A 19,951-nucleotide genomic window follows, 5' to 3' on the forward strand; every position below is an offset into this window, starting at 1 on the left:
ATTTTGGATGTAAGCGTGGCGGACTTGGGATGCACAGAGCCACAAATTGTAAACGGTGAATCATTATACAAATTTTATTTGTAGATAAACTCTTTAAATTTTTATCGTTAGATGTATTCAAAGGCTAGGTATGTGACTTTACAGGAAACGCACAAAAATATTACCCATACGCCATGTATACCAGCTTTTGAAATCATTGGCTATTCAAAAATGTGTTCCTTGATTTGTACAATTTGCTTATCAGTGCTGAAGTGGCTCTGGATTTGGAACTGGATTTGGATTGGGATGGTGGTTGTGGTTGGGGAGCTTTGGGTGGTTAATGGTAAGCCGGGTATCGGGGTATTTCGTTATGGGGACTTTTAGTAGCATTCTTTTTTGTTTTTTTTTTTTTTTGCTTTTGGTTCATTGCATTTTTGGCATTTGGCTTGACTTGTGCAAAACACACTGTGGCAACTCAACGAACTTACCATCGTGTAGTGGATCTATCGTGTGTATCATTAGCTGTAACAGGCCGTGGCGGAACTTGGCACCGGTCTGAGTACTACCCGAGGTGCCGCCCCCGCCGCTGCTATTACCTGTGGCGCCCGCATTGCTCGATCCGGGCGGACCCGAGCGGGTTTCGCTGGCCGCCCGCGATGTTACGGAGCCGCCCGGCTGGGTGGCCATCGATGTTTCCGAGGAGTTCGCCGCATTACCCTGCAGGTGAAGGAACGGAGAGAACGGTGGGTGGCATGGGTTTGCGGTTACGGTTACGGTTACGGTATCGGTTTTGGTTTCGGTATCGGGTTTATCGGGTAACGGTAACGGTTACGGTTACGGTTTCGGATTGGGTTTATATTTTCATTTTTTTTTTTTTTTGGTTTTTTGATTTTGATTCGGTTGAGTTTTTCGAGTTGTGGTATTTTTCAGAGAGCGGTGTAATGTTTAGTTATTTTATGGTAAGCATATTTCGAGAAAAAGGTGAAAAGAAGAAGAAGAAAATTTTATTATTGCAATTTGTATAAATTTACAGTTGAGTGTAGCTTTTGGGTTTTTCTCTTTTTCTATTGTCGCATGTATCTGTAGCTGTTGTTGTACTTGTTCTTGTTGGTGGTGTTGGTGTTGGTGTTCTTGTAGTTGTAATTGTATTTGTAGTTGTTTGTGTGACTTAAGAACTAATCGAATCGGTAAGTGCAAGTTAGTTGGGAGCCAATATCTGAACAGAACTCAGGAAACATCAACTGAAAATGTGAACGAAATCAAGAACTCAAGGAATGTCGAAACGGAAAATGAAAGTAAAACCAACAATCGTTTACCACAACATCCAACAAAATACGTTACGATATACGGACCACTTGCGATCAAACTGTGCAGCCGATCTATATGGAGTATGGTACAGTCTGAGGATCATATACGAGTATCAGAGAGATCGACGGTCAGAAACTTGGGTTCGATTGGCTGTTTGACATACTGTCAAAAGTGGATGTTGAACAGTACAAAATATATAGTTTTATAGAGTTTCTGAATGTTTTTTGTGCAACAAAATAAACATATCGATCGGTGCGGTAAACACTTTCATTATTTCATTATTTACAGAAGGAAAGTAGGTGCTAAGGATCGATCTTGGAAGTATTCGGAAGAGAGTCCAAACACCTTGGGCTCCTTACAGAGGTGAAACACATGAGTCGTATATTACAAAATCAAAATGATAAGTTCGATGATGAGGAAACAAAATACGTATAAATGATCACTTTTCGTTTTTGGTCGTTGGAAATTTTCTGTTTTTCTGTTTGTCTGTTGCAACAGTTTGGTTGGGTTTTATACATACAAGCTTTATATGACTTTCTTTTTGGTTTTCATATATATTTTTTTTTGTCAGTTGCTTTTTGTAAAACAAAATGTACACATATTGTTGTATTCTTTATATCTGTATTGATATTTGTCAAAGCGCAGTGGGAAGTTTTGTTGTATTTCATTTTGCCTTCACTATAATCAAAAAGAAACAGATAAAACACAAAAACATTTGGAATAACTTTGTCGGAGAACTGAAACCGAAAAATACTTTCAATTGATGCGAATTAATAGTTGGCACATTAGCGAAGGAAGCGCAGGCAAATGAGGGTTATAAACTGATCAATTGATATTGATTTCTGATCGGAATCGGTGGATCTAACTAATGCAATGCAAGGCAAGCACTACTCGCACAGCTACGAATATCTAAAACGTGTACTGAATGAGGCGGGAGGTGACTAATGGGTACTCTAATGTATGAATGGAAACGAAACGTTATGATAATTGGCCTGCTTATACTATATATATTTATATACTACGTGGCGGTGTAAATGAGAACGAGTCTTTCGTAACTCCCATTCATAAGTCGACTGGACCGAAGCTGAAGCCGTAGCTGTAGCTGAAACTGGAACTGGAACTGAAAGTGAAGCAGGTGTAGGGCAAGTCAAGTTCAGACCCCTCACCATCACCACCATCACCATCACCACCATCACCATCACCACAACCATCGAGATCAACATTAACATCACCATCTCGTCGACTTAACAAGTGGCTCGTGCCCAGGTGAACTACCCCAGTGGGGCTGATTATAATGCTAATTAATGCCCAGTCATGTTGTTGATCGGACGTAGTGGCCCCTAGCTAATGGTCTGGGTTTTCTGCTCCAATCACACTCATGCACGATTCGAACTAATCGCACTCAGCCACTGACGCAAATTTTGAATACACCTGTGATGAATATCGCTAAAATTTTCATGCTCAAGAGAAAGAACTCTCTCCACGGGGATTATTCACCTGTGGATTGAACCTGTTCCAAAACTGCGGGCTGTCAGATCGCACAGATTGATGTCGACAGTCCAATTAGTCGCAATTAATGACGGACTATCTATATTAGCTGCAGTCGTGTATGAAATCACCCCAAAAGTATTTTATAATATCGAAAATTCATCACCGTTCGGAGACAAAGACGAGGGGCAATTTACCTTACCACAGCGCTTAAAACACATAATGAATTATTTAAGTCCAGCATGAATCACACTACGTAACTGCAAAAAAAAACTCAAGATCAAGACTCGGCTTGAAATTTCGCCTGTCGACCTGAGTGGCTTACCAAATGATCTAAGAGATGCAAATCCGCAAGACAAACAGCACGCTCAAATTGTCACTCAACCTGTTTGCACACTATAATGTAATTGAATGCGAAATACGACTGGATATCTCGGAAGAGAAATCCAAATCGGTAGCGGCATCGAAATCGGAATCGGAATCGGAAGAAGTTGGCAAGCAGCCAGGGTGACCCCCAAAGCCAGTTCCAAGAAATGGCGCAAATATTCCTGGGATCCACGTGTGACGTAGCTGCCCATTTGTTTACGCGCTCCACCATGGCTGAATGATAAAGCGACTGATATCCGACTGATAACCGGCTCAAAGGCCCCACAACGATGCACTCACAATGGGCACCCGAGAGCTTAAGTCTGAGCCCGACTTCGGATCTTGGCAGTTCGATTGCGGTCGGTGCTGTAATACGAAGGTTTATATATAGCGCGGTGAGCCGCGCGTCGTCATTTAGTCACGAAGCCTTAAGCAAACCGCATCGGAACCGCGCGAATAGATCGAAGCCTAGGCAGCATGTTTCAGAAAAGGATTATCGAGTTGATCACGGTGCTGGTGTATTGGGTGATCATCACGCCCACCACCTACAAGTACTGCACGCAGAACGGCATAATCAGGATGAGCTTCGACACCTTGGTGGGCACCGTGGGCGACCACTGCACCCTGGCCCTCTGCCTGATGATCGGATACGTTGTCTTCTACCGCATCATCATCTTCATTTACATGAAGTTCAAGGTCTGCGACATTCGCATGTGGGACGAACTGCAGCGGGCCAAGCAGGATCCGGAGGCGCATCTGGACAAGAAGTCCTACTACCAGCCCGTCTCCACCGAGAACATCGATGTCGTGGACTCTGGCAAAAAGAAGAGCAGACCAGCTACACCCAAGATGATAAGGACCATCAGCAATCCGCTGCTCATCGAAAGCGATCTGGCGCGCATTCACATCAAGCACGAAACGCGGCCACTGGAAAGTGCCACCCTACCCAGGCTGCAGCAGGCACAGGTCCACCCTAGTCCGAGTCCCAGCTTGAGGAGCGCACCACCAGTGCCCCAAGTGCAGAAAAGTGCCACTCTACCCAGCCAGCACAGCAAAGGTGTGATTATGTCTCCCAAAGTTCTGATGCCCAGAACTCAACAGGTGTAGACAGTGAGTGAATAGTGCCTACAAAAGTGTGCTCATGATTGCGACTACCAGTCTTAGTTTCTGTGAAATTCTGAGCTCAACTTAAGAGGACTACGTCCAGCATCCAAGTATTAGCTACTGCCCAAAGATCGATAATCGAAATAAACACGAAATTAGTCAATCCTCACATTCCAGTGTACTCGTTTGCGCGAGCTAAATTAATAGTTTAATTAGTGAATATATTTATTACTAGACGTAAGGCAGCTTTTGTTATCCATGCGTTAATATGCGTGAGTTTATTAATAATAAATAAATAAAATGCATCTCTTGTAAAACTAAATCAAACGTTTTTTGTGGGCGGAAAAATATATGTTTGAAATTATGAGCCTTTATGGATAAATACGACTCATCCTATCGAAATCCTGATCAAAACTGCAGCAGGTCCACCCTTATCCAAATCTTGATTTGTGCACCATCCGCAAATACAAAGAGAATGCACATCAAACACTATTTCTTAGCACTACCGAAGTTTATAAGGATTCGGGACATCAATTTGGTAAAACCATCAAATTGTATCTTTTGATGATGCTCTTCTAATTAATTGAGATTAGAATAATTCGAGTTAAATAATATTATTAGCAAGGACCTTATTTGAGAAGACATCCCGATACAAAAAACTAAAACTAGGTATTAACCTAAACGTGAGGATGAAACTGTGTGCACATGAGGTGTGTTATACAGAGCAAGAAGCTGCGACAACGGTCTAAATAAAGGTGTTCTACGCATGCGCACAGATCTCGTTCTCCTCCCACACTCAATCCGTCTCACTCGCACTCGCACTCTCACTCGCGCAGCATGCAGCGGACTGGGTTCGAGTCCCGGCTGAAGTCTAAGATCAACAACAAGATCGAAAATTCAAATTCAAGCAGTGTGTGCAAGGTTTCTTTCTGGGATTCACTCGCATGCAGAGTTCTCTTCGGATCGTGTCAGGAGTGTATGCCCTGTGTATATGTGTCTGTGTGGGTGTATGTAAGTGAGTGGGCGTTTTCAGTGGGTGTGGGTGTGGAGTTACACAAGTCGAAAGACGCATAGCAAATCAAACGGTTGGCTAACAAATGGAATCGAAGCTAAGTACTAAAAAGGAAATTAGAAGTATAACTAGTGAGTAGAATCAAGATTACTTCGATAGCATGAAAGAATAGTAAGAATAATAAGAGTAATGATAAAAGTTAGTAGAACTCGGAGGTGCAACGCAGCCGGATATAACCAGTTAGCTCAGCTCTTTTCAGCATCATAAACTAGCTTTCATAGAAAAGATCTAAGCATTATTTGCAATATTTTCAGAATTGCTTTAAACCCGTTGGACGTTAGATGCACAGGGAATCGCATGAGTTTTGTATTCTTCTAGAAACCGGTAGAATTGAAATTTATTTCAGATACGTGATGTCAATTTCTCAATTTATTCCGGAGGATCTAAAATGTTCAGTTGCAAAAAGTAATTCCAACCGGTTAAGATGTACCTTCCCAGTGGGTATTTTTAATTAGACACTCCCCGTGGGAGCGAAAAACCGGTTTTGAGTGGGAAAACCAACAAAGATGGGTCTAGAAATGCCATATAGGTGAGTAGACCGATTTCGAACTGTAATGAAAACAATAGTGGGTCAAGGCGATGAACGGAAATCGCGCTCATTCAGTATTTCCTGGACCAGATTTCGAATCGCAGGTGAAATTTGAGTGGAATTGGCAGATTCACTCTGAGAGTCTTTTCAATGCCAGCTATAAGCAGCAGATACATCTTAGTCACAGACGTTTCTTCGATGATTGCAACAACGATGGCCCTTAGTCATAACGACTTAGCACCTGCTAACTGGTTAAAGTCCGGCACGCGCCAAATGCTCGCATGAAACTGAGATCGAGACTGAGATTGTGATTGAGATTGAGATAGGGGATGGGGATACGGATGGATGGTTGGATGGTTGGATTAATAGGTGGGAAAAACATACACAAAACGAAAATCAAAAACGAAATTTCGTTCCTGGCAAAGGATCTTTGTTTTCGTTTTAACTTTGATTCTTTTCTTTATTCATTTGGCACACAAAATTTTGGCTTTCAATTTCGCTTTCTCTTTTACGATCTTCTTGATTTACGTTTTTTGTAATGGTTTTTTTCTTACTTTGGTTTTTTCATTTTTTTTTTTTGAATTTTTTACGTTTCGAAAACTTTTCTGTTTTTGTTTTCAATAAAGAATTATTCGAGATAGAGAGAGAGAGAGATTTGTTGGAACTTTTTGGTTTGATTTGATTTGAATTGATTGATTTGATTTGATCTGAATTTGATTTGTTGCAAAAAAACTTCCCAACTACTTACTGCTGGCATAAGTTGATCTGTACTTCTGACGCGAGTCACCTTGTTTTTGGTAATCATCTTCTTGACGCACGTCTCCACCTGGACGTTCCACTTCATGAAGGCCACATAGCCAATGTAGATGGTGAACAGGATGAGGGCCTCCCACCAGAAGATGCGATTGTCCCGGAAGAAGTAGATGAGCACCAGCAGACTGATGCTGTAGAACGAGCAGTCGCGGAACAAAGGCCACCAGGTGAGCGACAGGACCGTCTTGGAGAAGAGCGCGCACATCCCGATCACAAACAGGATGTTGAACACGGCGGAGCCAACGATCGTACCAATGCCCACATCATCGAACGACACGAAAACGCCAATCACACTGGTGAAGAGCTCGGGGGCACTGCCACCCGCCGCCATAAACGTTGCGCCGGCCACATCGTCCGTGATGCCGAGCTTTTCAATGATTACGTCAAGGGAAGGCACGAAGAATTCATCACAGACAATGGCCAGCGCCACAAACATATAGATCACTCCAATGATGTGCAGGATGACAGCGCCGTTCTCAAGCTGTTCTTTCGTGAATAGATCTTTCGGGAATAGTGGCGTTTTCGTGGTGGTCGAATTATCGTTGTGCGTGTCTGCAAACAAACGGAACAAAGATGCAAACAAACGGATTAGACATTAAATGGAAATGTAATTGGAAAGGTTCTTAACTTTAGTCCTTAGTCCATATTTGCATTGTTACAGCGGCATTTTTCTTTCATTCCCGGTAGCAATAAGTGAACGAGATAATTGAATCAAACGAATTCCCTTGAATTGAAAAGCCCTTTTCTCGTTGGCTTTGTAATGAAATAAAAACGAGTCTGCATAGAACCAATAAACGCTCTTAAATGCTATATAAAAAACTGAAAAATGTGTGAATTTCTGATTTCCACTTAAATTAAATCACAATCGAACAAATTGAATCAGTTGTGATTGTTGGAAATCTCTCCCGGGGAAAGTGAATAAAAATAGTTGGGCTTGTAATGCTATTTCGAGGAATTTTCCATCGTGGCGTTATGCAAAATAATCCGTTAGCTACTGCTGATGAATTTATATGAATAATAATTTGTGGCTTAAAATTGTTGCCCTACACACAAGCACTTTTCCTTTTTTCCAAATCAAACTAATAAATATTTTTTGCACGATTTTGTGATTATTAAAAGCTTTGCCACTGACGAATTTGTCATTTTGTCGTCTGCCATTCTGACCTTTTCGCTTGCTACCTGTCTATATGTCTATATAGTAAGTATGTATCTCTATCTGGGATGCGATCTAGCCATCTACAATTAGACATCCTCAATTAAGTGGCTCGACCTTTTGGAAATCGCTGGCAAAAGTCCCTTGTCGCATGCGGCGCCTTTGGTGTGCGATTTTCATGGCAATTATTTGCAAATTATGCAGCGCGTTTTGCAACAATTAACAAATTGCACTTATTTGCCGCCGACTTCTGCTATCCAACTTGCTCACTCTGATGATGATGATGATGATGTTGATGTTGATGGTAAATGTTTGCAATGTAAATGTTTAACAATCGTTTGCACTGTGAGCAATCATTTTGGCGCGTGTGCCAAGTAAATAATTAACGCGACTTTAATCGCTCGTGGAACCGATCACAGCCCCACTGATTCATGTCATTCGCATAGTTCTAATAACTCAGTGACTATATCTGTGCAACCGGCATAAATCATCTCGGGATTTGTATCTTGCATCTAACTTAGGCTTCATTCTCCTCTCAGAAAATGTGTAGTAGTAAACTCATTCAAGGTTTTTTCAGAGGGAAAGGGTTACAATGTCACAATGAACTGTGTTAATAATGAAATTTAAAATGGCAGCTGATTGTTACATGGATATCTTGAGAACTTCTGAATATTCCACTCATTTATGATGTAAGGAAATATTTTTTGAAGTAGGAGCGCAGGAGAACCCTGTTTCCTACGCCTCTTATGTAGAGTCTGGATTGACTCACTTTGTTTTCAGTTCGAGAAGATATATCGAGCGGTTAGACGGACAGCAAAGAAATTTGCTCTATAACCGGTTTCACAGACAGACAGACAGATAGTCGACAATTTGCATGCAGTTAACGGCCCCACCGCACCACACCCACTCGACCCACCCACTTTCTGTGGGGGCGGTGGGCGTTCCGACATCGAGCGTGAGCCACAAGTGAATGATTCTTATGAATCACTGGGCAAATGCTTAATGAGTGACGACCGTCGTCGTCTCTCGAATCTGATTTAATTCAATCGCCTGCAAAAAGGTTTGCGAACCTTTGGTAGGTTGTACGTATATATGTATGTATATGTGGGTGGCTCTAACCCACTCTTAACACCTTAACACCCGATTTGAAGTGGCTGCCCTGCATATCGAACTGGAGCATCGGGGCCCTCGAAACATATAAATGAGCAGACTTTCCGATGGCTTACTCATGCAGTTATGAGTTGGTCAATGGGCTTGGGGCACTGCCAATTGAAATCGGTAGAAATTGGCTCAGAAACGCTGAAATATGTACACAAACACCAAATACAGCGACGTGTCATTAAAGAAGTTACCTCACTGATTGTATAGTAATCGAGGCAGAAGATAAGCTAAAATTATTTCTCATACGTGATGCAGAACGAATCTTTTGGGTGAGCTTTTCACAGTTCTGATAAATGTTTATCTTATCTGTCAGAAAAAGTGCAATTGAATTAATCAAGTGCTATTTGAACTATACATCTATACAACTGGTATTTATATATTTTATAAATCTGAAAGCAATAACCCATGATGTTAATAAAAATATAAGATAATTGGTTTTGAACAATTCCAGCTTCATAAAAGTGTAAATGGTGTAAACATAAGTTGTTGATAAATATTTTTTTTTTATTTAGAATAGACGTTGTGGTGCATAGTAAAATATCATGCCATTATCTCTTAGAAATGAATCAGAATTATAGAGTTACTAAAGCTCTGGAATAGTACTTCCAAGAATAGATTGAAATAAGTATAACTATCTGAAATTACAGTTGTATTATTTATGAAAAAAAAGTCGATATTCCATCAACGTAAATCTTAAGGCATCTCCATTTAATAATTAAGCACTTTTTTGCACAACATTGATTACGCCATCGTGTCATTATATATAGACGAAAATATTCCATCTATGGAGCCAACACGAGCCCCTCAAAGCTGAGTTGGTCATCAAATTGTTATTGGTTCACTTGCTGAAGGTAACAAAGTAATGACTATTAAATATTATTTATTATTTATTGTATCTGATTGTTTATTGTCCATGTGGGCGTCTGCCTCTCAGGCTGCCTGCTCGCCACATAAAATACTTCATCAGGGGCAAAGGGAAACCAGTTCCGAGTGCCGCGTATGAAATGCCACAATTTGACTAAGCGATTGCAGTGGTCGTGAGCTCAGAAAACAGCAGACTTCAGACGGTAGAGATGGCATCGTGACCGAACTCGAAAGTAATTAGCATTCAGAATGAAGCGACATTCAATCGGAGCAGTGGTAATCTCGTTAGAAAAGTTTTTTATTTTTATCACAAAACCATTTGAAGACTACGTTTGATGATGTCAGCCAAAAGCTGAGCTCGAGTTGAGTCAAAACAAAGAAATATTTTCACATTTTGTTTACACATCCGATGCGAAAAGTTTCAGAAAACGCAAAATAGTAAAAACTTATATTCATTTGGGATGAAGTGTTTGGAGTTCGGGGAGTTATGTTTTCTCAATTATTTAGCTTTAAAAATGTCAAAAGTATGTTATAGCAGTTACTTTATGTTTCCTAGTGGCACAACTCCACGGCTGGAACCTCACGGACCCATCCCCATGTGGGATTCGAGCCCACTCACACACTGCCGGCGGATACGTGATATGCGTCATGCGAACGAGACGCGTTGTTTACGGAGCAACCGAAGTCGTAACCAGAGAACAAAGCCACATCAGAATGCTCTGCGGCTGTCGCCACTCGCAGTGCGAATTCGCAATCAGTTCGCTAGTGGGAACCGATCCATTCAGATGGCAGCCGCAGTAGTCCAAAGTTTCGGAGGCCAGGAGAAGCTCTTCGTGAGCCGGGCCACAATCCAGTTGCAGTTGCCCCAGGGCGGCGCCAGTTCGCCCATCTTCGAGTGGCGCACAGAGGTGGCCACGCCTACGCCGGCGCCAGTTCCCGTTCCCGCCCACGAGGAGAAGTGCATTAGTGGCAAGCAGAGCACGGAAGCTGCCACGCCCAAGAGCAATTACTACACGCCCCCGCGAATCCTCGGCACAGAGGCGAAGCGCAAGAACCTGCCCCAAACGTTGAGCAACTTCTTCGAGGCGGAGCGCCACTCCAGCGCCTGGAATCGCGTGACCAAGTAGGCTCCTCTTCCAGTCACAAAGCGACTTCCAATCCCGTAAAGCAAGCGAAGGGAGGCCTAATCGATTAACCCATTAAGTGCCAAGGGCTGCAGGATAGTGAAATTCCATTCCGTTGCCAAAAATTCCAATTCATGCCCCAAAATTGCTTGCTTACCCAGGGATTGGAGTGGGATTCGAATGGGTGGATAGAAATGGCCAGGAAAATGATAGCAAGGGCTGAACGAACTATGTATATAAGCATCCCATGAATATTTATGTGCCACCCCCTCTTGTACCCTGATAATGCAATAAAAGTATTATTTGATAGATAAAGCGGAATTCTCTCGGCAATGTCGACCTCCCTCCCTCCCAAAGGGGTTAAACTTCATTAGGGTCCGATAAGCAGAGGGCCAAATGACTTTGGGACTTGGTGGCGGATTTTCAGCTTTCTGCTACGTCATCAGTGTGCATAAATCACGGCTGAACAAACGCACGAAAATTACACGGAGTCAAAGAAAAATCGCACGCCTGGCCGGAAGTTCATTATGGTAGCTCAAAGCGGAAGTGCCAGCTACACAAACACACACATACACACTCATATATGTACAAAGGAAAAGTGGTGTCCGCGCGTTTTCACGCTCTCTGACCCGCGGAAAAGCGGGCACCTGCCGTGAATGCCGTGAAAGCCGTGAAAGCACCTGCTAATTTATCAGAGAGACAGCGCCCTGTGGCACGGGCCAAAACGCTCCGCAGAGAGCGGCCAGAGTTTCAAGGTGGCTGGCGAATCGATTAGCCAGTTCCACAGTCAAACAGCCAAGCAGCCAAACAGCCAAGCAGCTAAACAGCCAAAATCAGAGCAAGCCAAACGTGCAATGCACATGCAAGCCAACGCCAACGCCAGCGGCATGAGCTGAGCCACACTGCGAGAAAATATCACTTGGATGGGTCATCACTGCGATAACAGCGGCTATTTGTTGTGATTTATTTCGCATTTATTAGTATGTGAATCATCTTTAAAACTCAATCAAAAACAAATACATTCTTTTAATTGCGTACTCAGATATATTTTGAGACGCGTTTCGCTCAGTGCATGCAGGGTTGTCAAGTGGCTGTTGAATCAATGCAGGCTGAGAGAAGAGCCTCGTTCGTCCTGGCGCAGTGTGCCCAGTGTGTGGGATGGGGGCAGAAGCTCTTAAGGATTGCCATAGAAGGTTTATCACGGCTATGAGCAGCTGTCAATGAAGGTTGCGCGGTGGCGTTTCTTGCCACCTTCAAAAGTTACGGCTAGGCGGCCATAACTTGGCACAGTTTCGGGCCCAAAGCAAACACACATACACTTCCTACACATGCACATACACATACAACTACACATGCACATACACATTCAGATACACACCTACACACATGAGGGGGCCATGTTTTAGCTAATCAAAAGCGGCTCTATCCCCAGGGCAAACCCAATGTGGACCAAGCCCAAAGTGCCAACATTATAATGCTATGTGCTTGACCCAATTTCGCAGCGAACTAGACACCCGAAAATCGGAGTGGGAAACCTTTAATTTAATGGGAAATGTTTCTTAAACTAATTTTCGCATTCAAAATTTTATGGCAGTTGTTAAAGTTTGTCGACGTTGTAACATTAAAAATTCGATTGAAGACTTCGTATTCTCTGCTTGTTACGACAAGTGGGTACTTTAAAGTTAAGAACCATTAAAAGCATGTGTTGAATATAAGCTTGTCTTATTAACTTTGGGGAATTGCATGAAAAACCCATATACTTATAAGCCAGGTATTCCAGAAAGTGAGCGTATAATTTGATGAGTCAACAAAGGCTTTTCTTGGTCCAAAATAGTTATTAAAAACAATTGGGCTTTCCCGACTCAAGGAAACCTTTTAACCATTACTCGCTTTTAATAAAACTTTTGAATTAATCTTGAATCAACTTATCTTTGTAATTGTCCTATAAACCTAGAAGTAAACTATTGGCAATAATAAATTGCGGTTTGCGGACAAAACAAATAAATATGGAATCAGAAAATATCCATAAATACTTTTTAGACAAATCTCATTGGAAGGGGACATAATCATTTTAGTAAATTTCAGCGGGAATCGATTCATATCTTTTACTAATTTGTGAATAATTTGTGTTCAGGCAGTCAAAGCTAGTCATAAATATCTTGAAATCGTTTCACCTCGCGATATTAACATAATAAAAACAAACAAAATTCGAGATCTACTATGTTTTCAAAGCATTCGAGAAAGATTTGCTTACGCAGTTCGCTGTGAATGACACTCGATACCGTTGTGAGGTTGCATTTGCTAACCGGTTTTCTAAGACTTTGACCACAAAACCCCGGATAGCATGAATCATGCGCGATAAGAGCGATTCATTGATATCCAAGTGGCGGTACGTGATTCATTCGTGACTTGGATTGGATTCCAGGCGGGATACCCAATCCTGTGGGTTTAGCGCACCTGAGCTGACTCAGTTGCAGCTGGAATCGAAACCGAAATGAATGCCGAATCAGAGCCGCCAGACAGGAGGGGCAATTAGTGGCCACAAGGATGTAAGGAACACTGGCCATGGGTGGCGCTTGTGTGCGGCGGGGGGGATATGTCAATAATTAAAAAGGCGGCCAAATGTTGTCATTTCAGCTCGGACCGAAAAGCACAGCACAAGCACAGCGACACAGAAAAATACACAGTAGTGAAAAAATAAAAAAAAGTGAAATGGCTTGGAGGCAGGAAGGAAACAAACTTCCTGCCACCCACACTAGCGCGCTTTTTTTTGCTTCTGCTGGTTGGATTTTTCATCGTCTCTCTGGTGGCTTTTAGCATGCAACTCACACGTCCTTGCCAGGACGCTATTGTTGATGTTGCTGTTGTTGTTGTTGCTGCCGCTGCTGTTGTTGGCATTTTGATTTATCGATTTAAATTTCTGTGTTTAAGGCGCTGTGCGTGCTCGTTCTACTTCTGCTTGTGCTGCCTTCAATTTGGTGGCTTCTAGTCTCGGACTTTTCCGCTGCCGCCATTTCGGTTTCGTTTTCGGGGGTTTTCCAGCTTTTCTGCTTTTCCACTTCGCTCTCCTCATTCTCTTCTTCTGCCTCTGTTTCTGTTTCTGTTACTGTCTATGTATTTTTGTATTTCTCAATCATTTTTCAAAATGTTTGCCTACACTCCAACACACACACACACACACACCCGCAAAAAGTTAAACCAAGTTTTTGGCCGCCTGCCGTTTAGGTCGAGGTCTTTACTTAACTTTATATTCTCCTTCCTTTTGCTTGTTTTTTATTTTCTTTTTTTTCAGGGTCTGCCCCAAGCCACCCACTTGCCACCCACCAACTCATACACCCATACACCCACAAAACGCCGACGTTGAGAGCCTGAAACGTCGTTAACAGCCACGTTTGCGTGTGCTGGCTCAAGCACACACACACACTCGCACACACACACTCGCACACACACACACACATCGCACACTAGCTCACATACTTATACTATATTTCAGCCAAGAGTGTGTGTATTTTTGTTGTTATTATACGGAGAGCGCGCTCGCAATTTGGGTCGATGGTAAAATAGAAAAGCCAAAAGCAAGGCAAATACACACACATACACACTGTCAGGAATTTCTATATGTATGTACGTACGAGTGTATATAAATATATGTATATACATATATAAATTTCGAACAAAGGTCGCTGTGGAGAAGACCAGTGCACATTTATATGGAGGTAAGTACATACATACGTACGTACATATAAATAAACGAATGTATATGTTTGTAAGTGCGCGGGTGACCTGAGTTATGTGCCCGCGCTCTGTCTGCATTATTTTTCACTGTGTGCGTCCTCCGTCGCGTTTTTTCGTGGACTTTTTGCCGCTAGTTTCATGTTAATTGCTCGTGGCCCGTCGCTTGTTCCAGCAATCTGCGTTAATTTTAAAGCCTGATTTACACACAACAAACAATGCACTGGATGTAGTTGTAGCTGTAGCAATGTACTTGCGCAATTGCAGATTGCAGTTTGCAGTTTGCAGTTTTTTTAATTCGCAGGACACGTCCCGCCTTCGAGTAGTTTTGTGTGTCACGAGTGCTCCGATTTGGTCGGTTTATTTGCTTGTGCGGATGGCAGCAGGGAATTGAAATGGAATGGTAGGGTATGGAATGGAATGGAATGGGTGGCCAAAGGCAAACAAAGCGCAGGATTGGATGGGATTTACCGCGTTGGCTTATCAAGGCTTGACATCATCAACATCCATACCCAACCGGAGATTTGCCCGTTGACATCGTGTGTCCCTCCCCTCTTTTTTTTTATTTAAACAAAGGAGTCAACTTTCGTCGATCACAGCCTTTTTGCCCCAAACTTACACAGCTGGGCCCCAGCCACTTTGTGACAGGACCTGGCTCGGTTGAGTCATTAAAATGAGAAATGGCTCCCGGCTCCGTGTGCAATGTTGGGTTTAATTGTTGGCCAAAATGTGACTGCGCCGCTCACGGGAGCAGAAACACACTCGGAGGACACAGAGGAGGACAGGCTGGCTGAATCAGGGGCATAAGGTAGAAAGGTTGCCGGGGCGCCAAAGGTTGCAAAGGTGCAGAATGTGGTGGCAAGAGCAGCAGCTTGACTTTCGCTGATGTGGCACAGAAAGGTATACATATACTATATATACATATATATTCACATATGTGAATGTTTGCTGGGCGCACATTAACACGCTCTGGGGCGCATACAGAAAAAAAAGAAGGATATTTCATCGTCCAACTGCAGACAGTTGTTCCATTATGTTCATTTGCAGTCGCTTATGCTGCGGCCAGGATAATTTATGTTCGTCATATTACGTATACGCAGCGTATACGAGTGTTGCGGAAATTACTGTGGTTCTCTCGCCTCAGTGGCAAGCACTTCACGCATTGCGTTACGTATACGCGATGTAAGCACATAAATATCGCTCATACGCAGTGTGGTTGCAAAATAATTGCCCTAGATGTGGATACTCTCAACATCTTACTTCTGGTTTACAATGCCATCGAAACGTTCAGTTATTTTTAATTTATAGTACTCTTTAAATATATCATGAGAACTAACTCAACCAAAACATATTTTAGAAGACTCTTCTTTGTATTATTACAATTTTTCAAATTGCAGTGGATAACGTATGTGGGCGAAACAAATATGTACCTGCATCCCTATTAAACATTTGTCCGATTCCGGGCCTTGAACTTTTATACGCTATCATTTCTCAGCACTCAGCACTCACACTCGATTCCAACTCATCGATGCCCCATGCAAGGCAAATTCAATTTGTCTTCGCTGAAAAGTTTGACGCAGGGATCCGCCCAGCTGAAAACTTCTCGCCCCCGAAATTGAAAGGCTCATTTAAATGCGAATGCCATTAGTCAAGCAGCACCCACCCACACCCACACACACACTCACGCTCGGATGCAAAATTCCACATATGTATGCGCAGGTATTGGTATGGGTATTGGTATGGGTATGGGTATGGGAAGTGCAGAGTTGGAAGGAGACTCACCATTGATACCACGTTGATTGGCCGCATTATCCTCGTCGGAGCCGGGCACTGCATTGGAATTGAGCTCCGGATCCAGGTCCTGGTCCTCCTCCAAACCGAACATCTGCTCCCCGGACTGGAAGGGGTACATGATCTCGGCCTCGTCCTCGCCGGACGTTTGCGATGGGGCGCCCACGCCGCCCAGGACATCGTTGTGGTTCTGGTTTGGATTGTTGCTGTTGCTGCTGCTGCTGCTGCCACCGAAGTGCTGCTTGGCCGACTTGGGCTTGGCGGCATCTCCCAGTCCCAATCCCTGGGTGGTTAGGCAGAGCAGCAGGATGCTGTAGATCGGCAGGCGGAGGCAGCGGCGACTTCTGCAGCGGCTGCGGCTACTTGGTTGGAGCAACTGCTCCGCGGAGGCACCACGAGATGATGTTGCAGATGCAGTTGCAGGTGCAGGTGCAGGTGTTGCTGGTAGCGCTGCTGTTCTGCTTCTTGTTTTTGCTTTCGTTATTGTTGTTATTGTTGTTGTTGCTGATATTGTTTTTAATGTTAATAATACTAAGCGCTTGAAAATATTTACACACTCGTCCAGTATCGTAGCTTGGTGTTGCTTGTTCATTGCCATTTCAAAGGGGGCGTGGCCTCGTAGGCGCCCCCTCCGCCGGCGACTGTTGAAGTCTATCGTTGTGCTGCTGATGCGGCTGCGGCCTGCGGACAACATGTTGTCGCTGTGGCACCAAGTGTTGCTGCTGTTGCGGCTTGCAGTTGCGGCTGTTGCAGTTGTTGCAGTTGTTGCTGCTGCTGTTGCAGTGGCTGCTGCTGCTGCTAAGGCTCCATGATCTTTAGCTTTTTGAAGCAGCTCCTGGACCGCTGCTCCTCCCACTGCTGCTGTTGCGATTGCTGGTTGCTGCCTCTGCTGTTGCTGTTTGCTGCATGTTGTTGGCTGCAACATTGGACCCGTTGGATTAATGTTGTTGTTTGTTTACTTGTTTGATCGGTTTGTTTGGTTTATTTGGTTTGTTTGGTTTGTTTGGTTTGTTGGCTTGGTGTTATGTCGTTTCACTTGCAAAACCGTTTGTTGTCGTTGTACGCTTTTGATTAGACTGAGTTTAGGTTACAGTTTCTCGCTTGCCATCAGATCTAAGCGATTCATTTGTATCACACAACTTTATATATACACTATACATAAATAACAATTAACACGGAACGGAGAGAGCGGAGAAATTGGGAGCGGGCGCGATTGCGGATGCGGATGCGGACTCGGATTCAGGTTGCTGTTTCCGCTGCTGTTGCGGCTACATCCGCTGCTGGCGAGGCTAACAGGAGCCTCGGCATTTCCATTTCCACGGGGCGCGCTGTTCCCCTTGATTTTCACACACCCCTCCCCTGCCTCTTGTGGTACTTTTCACGCCACCTTTTTTCAGGCTTTTCCGTTTCACTTCACGGCTCCCTCACGGCTACTGTGCCACTGCTGCTGCTGCTGCTGGTGCTGCTGCGCTTGCTGCTACTGCTGCTGCTGCTGCTGCTGCTATTCCTGGCCATTTGTCTGAGGCTTTTCCGCTTTTCCGCTGTTCCGACGCGGTCTGTGCCTGTATGCGTGCCCGAGTGTGGAAAAGTTTCCCTGAGTGGCCGCTGCGAAAGCTGGAGCTGAATCTTGCTAACGGTGGCCGTGTCGGTCTGCAGCTGGACTACATCACGCTGCGCACTCTGCTGGCGTTGTGAGCGCTGGCTGCCCGAGCCTCTTCTTGAGCCTGGCCAGGAGGTGGGCTGGAAAACCGACAGCCAACGACGGCCAAGGACCGAACCAGCACCGACCAGGACCAGGATGCGAGCCTGGAAGCTCGGCTTTCCTTTCCAAAACTGCTTGCGGAGTGAGGGAGAGAGTACTGCTGCGCCTGCGTCGCTTTTGTTTACATTTTCGAAGGCTTCGCTCGATGACTGTTAAGGCTCAAAGGACGCCTGTCTGTGGAAAGAAAGTGGCGAGGATATAGTTCAATTTGTTTGAAGCACATTTAAGCTAGTTTGTACAGGTTACAAGCTAAACTGGTTGTTCTACAAACACGCTGCTCAGATTAGTCGCAATGTTTCTGCTTTCATTTCATTCACACATTATTCTTAGTTTAAATTTTTTTTGACACTTAATACATTTTAAAAATATTTCTGTTAGACAATATTATTTTAAAAAATGATATGTTGTAGTTCTACTATATTTATATATTTATTATTTGTTTTTTCGCTGGCATATTACTTAAAAAAATCAAAACCCTTTTCTATAACTTTTCCACATTTAAGAGTAGCAATTTTACTACCCAATTTGGTTGGTATGCTCGTTACCAAAAAGCGTCAGATTTCTTTACAAAATCATTGCACACTCTCTTGGCCAACTTTTCTCTTTGCCATTTTCCAGACTCTCTCTCTCTGGAGCACAATTTTCCGCACTCTCTATCGCAATTTTCCTGTCCCTCTCTGGATGCCGCTTATCTGGTAGGCCTTATCGCTTTTCTCACGGCTTTTTCTTTGCTTTTGCTTTCGTTTGCTGCTGTGTTTGTTGTTTTAGCTTACGCTTACAATTTTTACTTTCATTTAGGTTTAGTAGGTGACTCCCCACACCCACACCCACACCCACGCCCATCTCCGCCCACTTTCCCATTTCCCATTTCGGATTTCCCAGCCCACCGAGCGTTTTTTACTGCTTCTGGCTGAATGTGCGGTTATGTTCATTGTTATGCTTTGAGTAGCTCCCGCTGCTTCTAGTCCTAGTCCTTTCTTGCTCCTGCTAATCCTGCCCATCCCGCTGGCCCATACGCTCCTTTTTGTCCTTTTTCCACTGTTATTTTTAGCCGTCGGCCAGAGTTTGTCCAAGAATTCAACCGTGCGGCTTTGTTATTAATTATGTTTTTCCCCCGCTATGTTTTGTGTGTGTTTTTTAGAAAATTGCGTAACATTTTTGCGCTTTCTTTGCTTTACATAATTGCCACATCAACTTAAAGCAGCCAACGGACATTTGATATTTTCTTTATAGTTCATTTTTAGCGACTTGCATCGAAAGACAAAATCTAACTTTAAAATCTACTTTCTTTGGATTAGTCCTGTGAACGCAGCAATCTTATTAGAATTTAATATTACGAACTTTTAACAAAATCGTTTATACTACACAGGCAGAGCCACAAATTATGCAGCAATTTAAGCTCTTTCTTATGAACGCATTAACTTAGAGTTGTACTTTTAATTTTATGATGGGCAATAAAAGTTATCGTTTAATCCCAGAAAAGCAACGCTTTTATATAATTTGTAATAGCCATTGGGAAGGGGGTCAGCGTGTAAGCAACGTAAAATCCACCAAGATCCCATTAGTCGCGCTTTAAGCCAAGCCAAATGCGAACAGGGCCAAATGGAAACTCCTGGCTAATTGTTATATCATTTGCTGGGCAACTTTAAAGGGGCGGGGTCGCTTTAAGAACGGGGTCGAATCCTCGTGACTGCCGAAAGTCTGA

General features: G+C 43.5%; 3 protein-coding genes across 11 annotated transcripts in view; 2 read left to right on the forward strand and 1 right to left on the reverse strand.

Annotated features, from left to right (window-relative positions):
* LOC120443801 (sodium/potassium/calcium exchanger Nckx30C) overlaps positions 1-19,951 on the reverse strand; it is a 31,917-nt gene that overhangs the window by 11,312 nt on the left and 654 nt on the right. For 6 of the 9 annotated variants that reach the window (XM_039623138.2, XM_039623135.2, XM_039623141.2 and 3 more), the window contains exons 2-4: positions 16,476-18,420; positions 6,595-7,211; positions 468-696 (exon numbers count right to left, since the gene is read on the reverse strand). In XM_039623138.2, the coding sequence (XP_039479072.1) occupies positions 468-696; positions 6,595-7,211; positions 16,476-17,409 (1,780 nt within the window). In that variant the 5' untranslated portion in view covers positions 17,410-18,420. The remainder of the gene's footprint in view (positions 1-467; positions 697-6,594; positions 7,212-16,475; positions 18,421-19,951) is intronic. The other 3 variants (XM_039623140.2, XM_039623136.2, XM_039623139.2) reach the window with 2 other exon arrangements.
* On the forward strand, positions 3,453-4,545 carry LOC120443803. The gene has a single exon (XM_039623142.2). The coding sequence runs from the start codon at positions 3,619-3,621 to the stop codon at positions 4,246-4,248; it is 630 nt and encodes a 209-aa protein (XP_039479076.1). The 5' UTR covers positions 3,453-3,618; the 3' UTR covers positions 4,249-4,545.
* On the forward strand, positions 10,578-11,276 carry LOC120443804. The gene has a single exon (XM_039623144.2). The coding sequence runs from the start codon at positions 10,623-10,625 to the stop codon at positions 10,962-10,964; it is 342 nt and encodes a 113-aa protein (XP_039479078.1). The 5' UTR covers positions 10,578-10,622; the 3' UTR covers positions 10,965-11,276.

This window comes from Drosophila santomea, chromosome 2L (genome assembly GCF_016746245.2).
Source record: "Drosophila santomea strain STO CAGO 1482 chromosome 2L, Prin_Dsan_1.1, whole genome shotgun sequence".
NCBI lineage: Eukaryota > Metazoa > Arthropoda > Insecta > Diptera > Drosophilidae > Drosophila > Drosophila santomea.

What these genes read in the sequence shown, in the direction of transcription:
- LOC120443803 (XM_039623142.2), top strand. Translation starts at nt 3,619, where the DNA reads ATGTTTCAGAAAAGGATTATCGAGTTGATCACGGTGCTGGTGTATTGG.
- LOC120443804 (XM_039623144.2), top strand. Translation starts at nt 10,623, where the DNA reads ATGGCAGCCGCAGTAGTCCAAAGTTTCGGAGGCCAGGAGAAGCTCTTC.